The sequence below is a fragment of the Homarus americanus genome, unplaced genomic scaffold (assembly GCF_018991925.1).
Source record: "Homarus americanus isolate GMGI-L3 unplaced genomic scaffold, GMGI_Hamer_2.0 scaffold43950, whole genome shotgun sequence".
NCBI classification, from domain to species: Eukaryota; Metazoa; Arthropoda; class Malacostraca; order Decapoda; family Nephropidae; genus Homarus; species Homarus americanus.
In genome coordinates, this window is record NW_024738661.1 from 1 (window position 1) to 12,426 (window position 12,426).

At 47.6% G+C, this 12,426-nt stretch overlaps 1 protein-coding gene across 1 annotated transcript; it reads right to left on the bottom strand.

The window, feature by feature from the left end:
* Positions 1-14: 14 nt before the first annotated feature.
* On the bottom strand, positions 15-4,515 carry LOC121874304 (mucin-2-like; the record flags this gene model as incomplete). The annotated part of the gene is made up of 3 exons (XM_042378401.1): positions 4,451-4,515; positions 3,618-4,123; positions 15-2,146 (listed from the first exon to the last, which is right to left on the bottom strand). Coding segments are annotated over exons 1-3 (2,703 nt in total), but the record flags the coding sequence as incomplete, so codon positions are not given.
* Between the last annotated feature and the right edge of the window lie 7,911 nt (positions 4,516-12,426).

Sequence of the window (12,426 nt, forward strand, 5' to 3'; positions counted from 1 at the left end):
CTGTTGCAGCTGACTGGTGCTGTGGTTGTAGCTGGCTGGTGTCTGTGGTTGTAGCTGGCTGGGGTCTGTGGTTGTAGCTGGCTGGGTCGTGGTTGTAGCTGGCTGTGTCTGTGGTTGTAGCTGGCTGGTGTCGTGGTTGGCTGACTGGTGCGGTTGTAGCTGGCTGGTGTCTGTGGTTGTAGCTGGCTGGTGTCTGTGGTTGTAGCTGGCTGTGTCTGTGGTTGTAGCTGACTGGTGTCTGTGGTTGTAGCTGCGGTGTCTGTGGTGTAGCTGGCTGGCTGTGGTTGTAGCTGGCTGGTGTCTGTGGTTGTAGCTGGCTGGTGCTCGTGGTAGCTGGCTGGTGTCGTGGTTGTAGCGACTGGTGTCTGTGGTTGTAGCTGGCTGGTGTCTGTGGTTGTAGCTGGCTGGTGTCTGTGGCTGTAGCTGCCGGTGTCCGGGTTGTAGCTGACTGGTGTCTGTGGTTGTAGCGACTGGTTCTGGTTGTAGCTGACTGGTGTCTGTGGCTGTAGCTGGCTGGTGCCTGTGTTGCTGGCTGGTGTCTGTGGTTGTGCTGACTGGTGTCTGGTTGTAGCTGACTGGTTCTGGTTGTGTGCTGACTGGGTTGTGGTTGCAGGCTGACTGGCGTGTCTGTGTGGTTGTAGCTGGCTGGTGTCTGTGGTTGTAGCTGGCTGGGTCTGTGGTTGTAGCTGGCTGGTGTCTGTGGTTGTAGCTGACTGGTGTCTGTGGTGTGCTGACTGGTGTCTGTGGTTGTGTGCTGACTGGTGTCGGTTGTAGCTGCTGGTGTCTGTGGTTGTAGCTGGTTGGTCTGTGTTGTAGCTGACTGGTGTCTGGTTGTAGCTGACTGGTGTCTGTGGTTGTAGCTGGCTGTGTCTGTGTTGTAGTTGGCTGGTGTTCTGGTTGTAGCTGGCTGGTGTCTGTGGTTGTAGCTGGCTGGTGTCTGTGGTTGTGCCGACTGGTGTCTGTGGTTGTAGCTGACTGGTGTCTGTGGTTGTGCTGGCTGGTGTCTGTGGTCTGTAGCTGGCTGGTGTCGTGGTTGTAGCTGGCTGGTGTTCGTGGTTGTAGTCGGTCGGTTGGCTGCCGGTGTCTGTGGTTGTAGCTGGCTGGGTCTGTGGTTGTAGCTGGCTGGTGTCTGGGTTGTGCTGGCTGGTGTCTGTGTTGCAGCTGGTGTCAGGGTTGGTGCTGACTGGTGTCTGTGGTTGTAGCTGGCTGGTGTCTGTGTTGTAGCTGGCTGGTGTCTGTGGTTGTAGCTGGCTGTGGCTGCGATGGTGTCTGTGGTTGTAGCTGGCTGGTGTCTGTGGTTGCTGGCTGGTGTCTGTGGTTGTAGCTGGTTGGTTCTGTGGTTGTGAGCGACTGGGTCTGTGGTTGTAGTTGGCTGGTGTCTGGTTGTAGCTGGCTGGTGTCTGTGGTTGTAGCTGGCTGCGTCTGTGGTTGTAGCTGGCTGGTGTCTGTGGTTGTAGCTGGCTGGTGTCTGGGTTGTAGCAGGTTCTGCTGTGGTTGGGTGGGAGTGGCTGGTGTCGTGAGCTGGCTGGTGTCTGTGGTTGTAGCTGGCTGGTGTCTGTGGTTGTGGGCTGACTGGTGTCTGTGGTTGTAGCTGACTGGTGTCTGTGGTTGTAGCTGGTTGGTGTCTGTGGTTGTTGCTGGCTGGTGTCTGTGGTTGTAGCTGGCTGGTGTCTGTGGTTGTAGCTGGCTGGGTTCTGGTTGTAGCTGGACTGTGTCTGTGCTGTAGCTGGCTGGTGTCTGGTTGTAGCTGTGGTGTCTGTGGTTGTGGTGCTGTGATTGTGTCTGTGGTTGTAGCTGCTGTGTCTGTGGTTGTAGCTGACTGGTGTCTGTGGTTGTAGGCTGGCTGGTGTCTGTGGTTGTAGCTGGCTGGTGTCTGTGTTGTGGGCTGGCTGGTGTCTGTGGTTGTAGCTGGCTGGTGTCGTGGTTGTAGCTGGCTGGTGTCTGTGGTTGTAGCTGGCTGGTGTCTGTGGTTGCAGCGACTGGTGTCTGTGGTTGTAGCTGACTGGTGTCTGTGGTTGTAGCTGGCTGGTGTCTGTGGTTGCTGACGTTCGTGGTTGTGGCTGACTGGTGTCTGTGTTGCAGCTGACTGGTGTCTGTGGTTGTAGCTGGCTGGTGTCTGTGGTTGTACTGGTGTCTGTGGTTGTAGCTGGCGTGTGTGTCTGTGGTTGTAGCTGGCTGTGTCGTGGTTGTAGCTGGCTGGTGTCTGTGGTTGTAGCTGGCTGGTGTTGTGGTTGTAGCACTGGCGTGTCTGTGGTTGTAGCTGACTGGTGTCTGTGGTTGTAGCTGGCTGGTGTCTGTGGTTGTAGCTGGCTGGTGTCTGTGGTTGTAGCTGGCTGGTGTCTGTGGTTGTAGCTGACTGGTGTCTGTGGTTGTAGCTGGCTGGTGTCTGTGGTTGTAGCTGACTGGTGTCTGTGGTTGTAGCTGGCTGGTGTCTGTGGTTGTAGCTGGCTGGTGTCTGTGGTTGTAGCTGGCTGGTGTCTGTGGTTGTAGCTGGCTGGTGTCTGTTGTTGTAGCTGGCTGGTGTCTGTGGTTGTAGCTGGCTGGTGTCTGTTGTTGTAGCTGGCTGGTGTTCGAGACGAGGATCAACTTTGGACACACCTGAGAACCACACACGTCACCATCCTCGCTAGTCACCTCTTACCTGACTGTTCTTCACATTTGTTCTTCACATTTGTTCTTCACATCTGTTCTTCACAACTGTTCTTCACATCTGTTCTTCACATCTGTTCTTCACACCTGTTCTTCGCATCTGTTCTTCACACCTGTTCCCACGTAGGTTAACATTTACCTAGTATATAACACACCGGTTGTTACACGCTAGTCTCCCCAGTCAGGTGATAATGATTAATTAGCTCAATCTATAACTCGTCATTAAGGTTTGACAAAGACTGACCTCCCTGTGGGTTATGAACATCGTCTTGTAACACCAGGAACATTATTTGTCACCTTTCATAACTGAATTTGGGAATTTATTTAAAGAATATTATTTGACACAGTTAAAGCGGTAACCTCTAACTCTAAAGTGTTAATGGAACATAAACCAAACAAACATGACTTATATAATGTAAGGTAATAATCTCTCTCTGTCACATTACGTTCGGTGGGGTCGGCTGGTGTCGTGTGTTTTGGTTTTTGTTCTCTGGATCTAGAAATTATATCGCTGTTGACTGTCGGGTTGTTTTCCGGAGTATCCACCAGAAAAACACTTGGGCTCTTCGTGGAAATTGGCCTTCCAACGTAAACATTGTTAGTGGGCATGGACTGTGTCTGTCTGTCTTTGTCTGTATTGTTTACTTCTTACTCGACCAATCAGCGAAAGTGTCGATGTCACGTGATACTCTTGCGTTTTCGTCTGAAATAAATATTTTTCGACTTTTTTTTTTTACTGTACGATTTCATGTTTGGTTTCTCTAGGTTCTTGTGTTCGCTCCTTGCTCTCGTTGGGTTACGTTAGGTTTACACTCTGGCCGGTCCGGATAGAAGGTAAAAGGTTAGGTCTTCTGGTTTATCCTGTTAACATTCACACTACGTGTATACTGATATTTAAGAGGTTTGAAAGCTCCGACGACCCATCAAGCTATTGTCGGCGGGTGTCTGGTGACACCTGGTACGGTTACCCAAGCTGAACTTGTCGTTTGTGAGGTTCCAGATAAAGATACCACAAGGTTCTGAACACCAGTACGGATCGTCAGCCCCAGCCACTGTTGGGGTCGCCTTTAAGGCCGCCCTGAGTTGGAGGACTGGGGGACGCCTTGGACTGGCGTCTTTGTACCACGAAGGACAAACAATTCGATTCGCGGGGCTCACCATCAGTGAGCTCCCTGAGGACCAGGTACCCCGTCCTTGATGACCCGCTCTTGGCTCTGTTCGTCTCCTGGTAGGTGGAGGTACACGATCCCTAAGGTCCTGTATTAATAATTGAAAACTTATGGACCAAAGACACGCGTGGCCTATGGCCAGGCCTTCCGAGTCGTCCTCTTCTGACCAACCTGGCTTGTTGATCCCTAACAGGAAGGACAAGCCCCCCCCTCCACTTTCAACAAGGCCGTAGCCCTGCCAAAGTGAAGGTCTGCGGGAGTTTGGAGTCCTCCTTTGATAGATATATTGTGCTCTGCCCAGAAGGCTGTAAATAAGTTATGGATCTTGATGTCTTCAAAGTGTAAGATGAGTTTGTGGCCGCCTCTAAAAGGCAGTTGTTTTTGTGCAATCAACGTGTGAGTACTGTGGCCATCATAGTGCGTGCAGTGGACCACTTTTGCTTCCACTGACAGAGTGATCACGCTGCTTCAGCGAAGAAGTGTTCAATACAAGTTCGAGGAGGTGGTTCTAACCATCAGGGCGAGGGAGAGGGTCAATCGAGTTGAAACAAATGAAAGGATCCTTCTACACTCCCCTCGCTCTGGTAACACCCTTCCTAGCTCGGCACCCCAGGCGACCTCCTACAACTAACCTGACATTGTCCCCATCAGTGTTATCACCAACCTCAGGGGCCACTGTCCAGCTCCGGTACGTCATCCACTCCCATATCAGGACATGCGTGCTGGTATCATCACTGTTGTAGGTAATGTTTAGCAACGTGTTGAATACTGCTGGCCCAAACAAGCTCTGAGAGATTACAACGGAGTTTCGCCCCTGGACATAAACCGGAATGCCACGAAGATGGATGACAGCCCTGGTCAGGCTTTACATTGGTCACTCTAGGCTGACACGGCCAACTGATGGCCCGAGAGCCCCAGCAATGACTGCCTGGTCCTTTTGACTATTAAATACTTGCTGGTCGAGTGTCCTGGTCTGGCGGCGTCTCTCCAGGACTTGGGGGGTACTACCACCTAGCCTTGGTTCTTGGAGCAGATGTCTATATAAAAAACAATAAATCAGTTAATCGGAAAAAATATCTACACCGACTTGTTCGCGTTCATTCGTAGTGTTCCTACAGCGAAAATGTCGCACGACTGTCAAACACACACAAAATTCTCATTGCGATCAGCTGTTCGGTCACATATAAACCAATTATAATAAAACCTGACACAATACACCTGCCTGTATAACCCACACAACAATGATACCAAATTCCTGCATCTCGTAATTTCTAATTATTGGCGACTGTTGTTTTTACGAAGCTAGACTATGCGCTTTAAAGGCTTTAGTTGTTGAAGCTTTGTAATACATTATAACACAACTACCAATTCCAGGGGTCATAGGTCACCAAAAATGGACAAATTTGGAGTTTTGGCCCATTACCGCTACGACATGTTGGAGTGAGGCGTGACATGTTGCATAGCTTGTGTGTGTTGGCCTCTGGCAGATTCCCTCTACTGGGACACTCTACACCGTAACAATACTTCAGAGAGGGCGGAGGGGGGAGAGAGAGGGCAGAGAGGGAGAGAGAGGAGAGAGAGGAGCGGGATTGAGAGGGGCAGGAGAGAGAGAGAGAGAGAGAGAGAGGACGATAATTGAGAGGGGGCAGGGACAGATAGGGAGTGAGGAGAGAGAGGGGGGGGGGAGGGGAGAGAGGGGCAGGGAGGGGCAGAGAGAGGGGCACGGGAGGGGGAGAGAGAAGGAGCAGGGAGGAGAGAGAGAAGGGAGAAAGGGGGAGGCAGGGTAGAGAGAGGAGCAGGGACAGAGAGAGAGGGAGGCAGGAGAGAGAGAGAGGAGGGTAGGGGAAGAGAGAGGGGGAGGAGAGAGAGAGGGGAGGCAGGGAGAGGGAGAGTAGGGAGAGAGGGGAAGCAGGATAGAGAGAGAGAGGGGGTAGGGAGAGAAAAAGAGGGTCATGGAGAGAGAGAGAGAGTTGCGGCAGGGGGAAAGAGAGGATGGACATAAGTGTAGTATTTACTCAGGATCTGAAGGAGAAGAGAACGCTTTAACACAGGTCATCATAATATCCATACAATTAACAACAGTGGGATAATCTGGTATTAGTTCACTAGCATGCTATTAAACTGTACAATCTCACTACTACGTTATCAATATTTCCAAGAAACAATATATGGTAAAACACTGCGATGCTGCTTATCAAACACTTTGTTTGTCATTGTTTATTTTCACTGAAGGATAACTGACGTGATCTAGAGTATACAGGGATAGGGTTCTGAGGGACGAGTGAAGCAGTGTTCGGCTCCAGTACACAATGGGGCCTGGTTGTTGAGCACTCGTCCCGGCCTCCTCTACTCCATCCATTCATCCCTTCATCACTGAGCACTCGTCCCGGCCTCCTCTACTCCATCCATTCATCCCTTCATCACTGAGCACTCGTCCCGGCCTCCTCTACTCCATCCATTCATCCCTTCATCACTGAGCACTCGTCCCTGCCTCCTCTACTCCATCCATTCATCCCTCCATCACTGAGCACTCGTCCCGGCCTCCGATACTCCCTCCATTGATCCCTTCATCACTGAGCACTCGTCCCTGCCTCCTCTACTCCCTCCATTCATCCCTTCATCACTGAGCACTCGTCCCCTCCCCCTCCATTGATCCTTCATCACCGTCCCGCCTCCTCCACTCCTCCATTCATCCCTTCATCACTGAGCACTCGTCCCGGCCTCCTCCCTCTCCATTCATCCCTTCATCACTGAGCACTCGTCCCGGCCTCCTCCACTCCCTCCATTGATCCCTTCATCACTGAGCAGTCTGTCCGGCCTTCATCACCACCTCCCCTCCACTCCCTCCATTGATCCCTTCATCACTGAGCACTCGTCCCGGGCCCCTCCTCTCCATCTCCATTGATCCTTCATCACTGAGCACTCGTCCGGATCCCTTCATCACTGAGCAGCCTCCTCCACTCCCTCCATTGATCCCTTCATCACTGAGCACTCCACTCCTCCACCCAACCATCCGTCCCTCACCCCAACCCTTCACTATTAAAAAAATATATATTATTTTATAGCCTGCAAACTGATAGCCTTGTAAATATGAACACACATTTTGTCTATGCAGAATCACACACACACACACACACACACACACACACACACACAAAAGACGCTGCTGCTGCTCCTCCCGCACTAGATGTAGCCCTCCACACATACAACATCTATGGGCGGCCCTGCCGGTCCCTTATCGGCTTCTCGAGTCACCCAAGAGCTCACAAATGAACGTGATGTTATTAATAACTCGTATCATTGTATCACAACTGGATGATCGTCATACTCGATTCCAAGTGACAGCAAAGTAGTAGTAGTAGTAGTACTAGTAGTGTGTGTGTGTGTGTGTGTGTGTGTGTGTGTGTGTGTGTGTGTGTGTGTGTGTGTATGTGCGTGCGTGCGTGCGTGCGTGCGTGCTTGCTTCCTTCTAGTGATCCTTTGTAGGTGAGCCACAAGGTTTCATTACTCGGTAATGTACAGAGATATTTAAGAGCTACCTGACAACTCTGGTCTACCTGAACACTATAGATTGTATATTAATTTGTAAACTTGTTCCAGTTTTATTTACATATCACTAGAAAACGTGACACTGTGGTCTTCTGGCGCAGGAGGTATACTGCAGTGATCTCCTGCAGGTCTGAGGAGCCAATGACTCTCTTGTCAGTGAGGCGTGACGTGGCGACAGTAATCATCACAGGCGCGGTGTACAGTCAACACAGCTAAATATTATCAATTATTTTTAATGAAACATCGAAAGTCCTAAAAAAAATGCTTTGAGCTTTGTATTATCATCCAGTGCTTCAGGACTTTGTTCTCCTACCATCATCACAGCACAATCTTTAGTTTAAACCCAGTAAGTTGGTTCTTGTGTATTACATGTTCAGTAAGAATTCTCTTGATAATTATTCAAAATAAATATGGTGCAGCCTTCACCCAGAACTTTGCCATGTTGGTATTTACTTTCCCCCCGGAATAAATAAATTTATGTTGAAGGTAAATAAGTTATAACATCTTGTCTGAGGCCCATCACATGTGCTTTATGACCAATGGTCTGCCCAGGTATGTACTTTCAGCTGATGGCCGTGGTGGGTATGTTGTACTCCTTCGTGTTCGGAGCCGTAATGAACACGTGGCGGGGCCTGGCTGGTGTCCGTGCCATCCCTCCTGTATTGGTCTTGGTCTTATTCGCGAATTAATCTCCGACTTTTCTTTTCTTCAAAGGAAAAGAAAAGAAAGCCTAAGAAAGCCTTGCAGTACTTCAGGGGTGAACAGCGACTCTATCTCATCTATAACGTTGAACACTCAAGTTTTTTATTGGTAATCTATTATTTACCCATGAACAACATCTGCTTTGGCACATACTATTTTCATAACCTTGGCAGGTGTTAATTAAACGGTCAGATAGAATGATAAATATATCAATCAATAATGCGACCTAACTTACTGCTACTTTTTCAGGGAATCATTACTACGTGGAGCCAGAGATGCAGCTGATGAGAAGGACACAGTGTCACTGAATGAACTTACGACTCCCGACATCCTCAAGCCGCTCCTCGTCTTCTTATCGAGTTGTGCAAAATGTGTCAGGTCACAGATACCAGTTGAAACATAGGAGAGATAAGATACAATCTCGGGGACAATGTGAAATTGCTCGAGCACCAGAACGAAGCCCTGCCAGATGCTGCTGCTGAACCTAGTACATCCCCTTCACCTGTACCTCACTCAACTGTCGACCCCCTCACTGGTATAATTTGCAGGATAGTACAGCTTCTGCGCTCTGTGACGGTCATTGTTGCATTAATTAGTAAATTTCACTTACAGGACCTTGACGATGGTCCTCATTTCCGGTCTGATTACTGACACACGAACTGTTTAATAATTCGTCCTCAATGTCCATATGATACGACAATTGTTCTCAGTACGAGTAGAGTGTGAACCTCTACCTAACATTGTAGCCACACTGTCTCACGCAACGAGTCTACTGTGGACCTCACTCTCATTATCTCAACTGACTTGGTACACCTGTAGCTGGAGCTTACCAGAGCCTCTTAGGACCTCATTATTCACCAGTTCCTTCAATCTTACCAGCACACAACCATAGCACCCTCTTCTCCAGCTGCCCCTACTCATAGTGTAAAGAGTAGAAAGAAGAAATGTCTACTAAATTTCCTTGGTGTTTCGTTCAGAAATCGTTGTACGGAGTAGCCACAGAAGATGACTTAACCCGAGTCCAGAGACAAATTGAACAGGTAAAGGTTCAGGCCAACCAACATACAGTTATTTTGACCGATCATTCTCATTTGTTAGCCAATCATAGCGAATAGTTAGGTGAAATTACTAAGACGGTAAACCAGTTAATGAATAAGGTTAACAACGTTGTTTTATTGTTAAGTTCACTGTAAGAGCAATTGATTATAACTATTTTAGTAGATTCCTTGTCCAGTCAAGTAGAATATTATTGCAACTATTTCACTGCCTTAGTCAAGAATTAAAATTTACAGAATAGGGGTATTGTTACACTCACGTTGTTGCCTTTCAGTGAATTGGCCAGGATTGTGGGCTTAGCCACTAGCTTTCTCATCTTGAGGTCCGCTATTCCTGTTAATCAATTAGAAAACTATTACAATCTTCTTACTGTTTCGGTCACACCAGGACAAATTGTTTTGTATCTGCCAATCGTGGATAAGCATCTATTTCAGAAATGTGAGATATTCCATTTCGTAGTGTAGTAGGTGATCAGACAGTAATCATTAAGAAGGTTTCAGAATCCTTTCTTTTCTCACACGACAGATCCCTCCTGGCGACTCTTAACACTTTTAACATTATGCCACATGCCAAACGGCGTTAAACAACCTTAATTGTTATCACACACAGGATGTTATTGTTAGTTCTGATCCTAACTGTGAGATGGACTTGGTCACGACTGAGAAAAATTTTGAACGTTGTGATTATGATGAACTGCATGTGACTAATGTATTCTCAGAAGAGATCGATGGTACTGTGTATTTACCACAGGAACTTCCGGTTGTTGTGACTTGCCCTCCTGATCAGCCTCGGAGCATCACTGTGGGACGGGGACGATACGTGCTACCCCTAGTGTTTCCTCCCATCCAGTCTGAGGACCATAGGGGGAGCAACTCGCCACATTGCATCAACAATCCTCCTGAACTTATCGATTCTCACCCCGAACCTGCAGAACATCCACGCGATTATCAGTGTTGAAAACATTTCAGTGGTGAAGGACATACCGGTGGAAACGGATAATGCGTGGTATCCGATGACTTTCAATAGCGTTGAAACCCATCATGCAGTGACCTCCTGCTTGGTAGTGTTCACCGTGATTGCCACTCTTGTAATGTTGCTTGTCCTAATGTTGTACTTAAGGAAGCAAGTTTGCAAGTCTGCTTCACAAACAGCCAAAGAAATAGTGGAAGCTCCCATGGTACTCCCAGCGTTGATATATCATGCTGCCTCACCACAGTAGACAGCGGCAATCACTGGGGACACTATCAAGGAAGACCTTAATACGTGATTAAAACCTGAATGTAGACTTGAATTTTGTACCGTTTATTATATATTACTGTTTCTGAAGTTCTCATCAGTTGGAAAATCCGAGGACAACTTTATTATGGTAGCCGAGCATTTGTAAGGCGCCATCACAAGATTGTTATTTTAATTGATCTTTTATCACAGTATACCTGGGTATAGGACATAACTACTAGTAGGATTGATGCTGTGTAGGAGGTTTACCGATACTGCGTCGTAGACCGCCCTACTGGCATCTCAGACTCTATAATGAACTCCATATGAGTACAACATGCGAAGATTAGTCATACCTCGTGGTCTTGAGTCATCCCTCTTCCCCTCTCGAGTGCCTGTGCTCGAGAATCTAGACAGTTCTTAACCGGCAGTGACCCAGTAAACACGTATCGCTGATTACTATAGGCAGGGCCATAGTCACGGCAGTCTCTGTATGTAATATGGAGAATATATTGTTGTAAAAAAACAGTCACAGACTATACTTCACCCTTCCACTGCTCAGAGTAAAGAGGAATTTAGTGTACGAGAGTAAATATAACTGGACGGAGTTGAACCCCGCGACCAGTGAGTGAGAACAAAGACTAGAAAAGCCGCTCGACCCAGAATCATTTCCACATTAAAAGAAGACTAATTATAGGTCATCGGAAGGACTGACCTACCACCGCTGCTGTCCTGCCAGTGTTCCTGATGCCAGCTGGTGAGCCACACGACTATATTAACTGTATAATACACAAGTTATGTATAACGCTTGGGAAAGAATAAAACAAAATAATAATGAAACCCTAACACGTGAAAGGGAGTATTTTTTGTGTATCATGAAACATTTGTGTTTTGCATCTAACAACATTTACCACAAAATGTTTTTTTTCCTCATAATTTAAGAACAAATATTTAACTAATACTATTAGTTCATTAAAAGTATGATTTTTCCTTTACTACCCAATGCAAAGATGCATCCACACTGCTGACTGGGCTAATCATTATATTTTTCGGTCATTGGCTAGTAGGGCTATGTAACACCTGTTGTGTTTTTAAAATATGAAATTGCAATTTAGTCTCCGATGCTATTCTAGATATGTAGGTTTAGGTTGAGAGGCGCATCTTTTGTCCCGGCAACTATTCTAGCTGAGCACACACTGTGGTCACTCACGGTGTATGTGTCTTTTCTCCTGACCTGGAAGCATTTATCTTGGCTGGAGGTATAGTGAGTTTTGTCAGACCAAATCTATCAAAGCCAGTAGAATAACATACTTATCAGTAACTATGGGGGAAATGCTACCGATAGGCCTATCGCCAGTGATGGGCGTATCCCGGCCAGTACACCCGACCAAACACACCCAGTTTAGTAATGATTAGGAGACATCACCGGCCAGCCTACCACGATAAGCACGGCTCGGGGGACACACACAATCTAGAACCAGATGGAGTCACACTCAGGCTCCAGTCCTGGGTCGGGAGGAGGACGCGTGTCTCCATCCATACCAGGCTGACAGTTAAGAGTCCCCAGTGCTGAGCCGCCCTCAGGTTACACGTAAGTCATCGTCAGGGTGAAGTGAATTACTTTGGTAGGAAGTTATCTCTCATGTTTATGTCTAGGTATCAAAGGTTCCGCCGAATTCTGCTTTTTGCATCAACATCTAAACCAGCCATCATGGAACCTCAGTCTGATTGGACTCATTAAATGCGGGAAAAGGCGAGATAAGACTGAAAAGGTGAGAGACAACGGGGAAAGAGAGAGCGAGGATAGGGAAAAGAGAGAGTGGGCAGGGGGGAAGAGAGAGTTTAAGAGGGAAGGAGCAGGAGGACTTTGAAACCTTATATAATTTAATCTTCCTTCTGTGATGGGGAGACAGCCCCCCCCCCCTCTAGCGTGTAGGAGGATAATTCGCCACTGTCCTCCAAAAAAATATTCTTTGTCAATATGGAAAGAAGTTTATGGTTTCAATAAATAATAAAAAATTGGTTGAGATTTTCATTCTGTAACGCCGAGGAGATATCACTTCTGTTCATTGTTGGTCTGATAAAC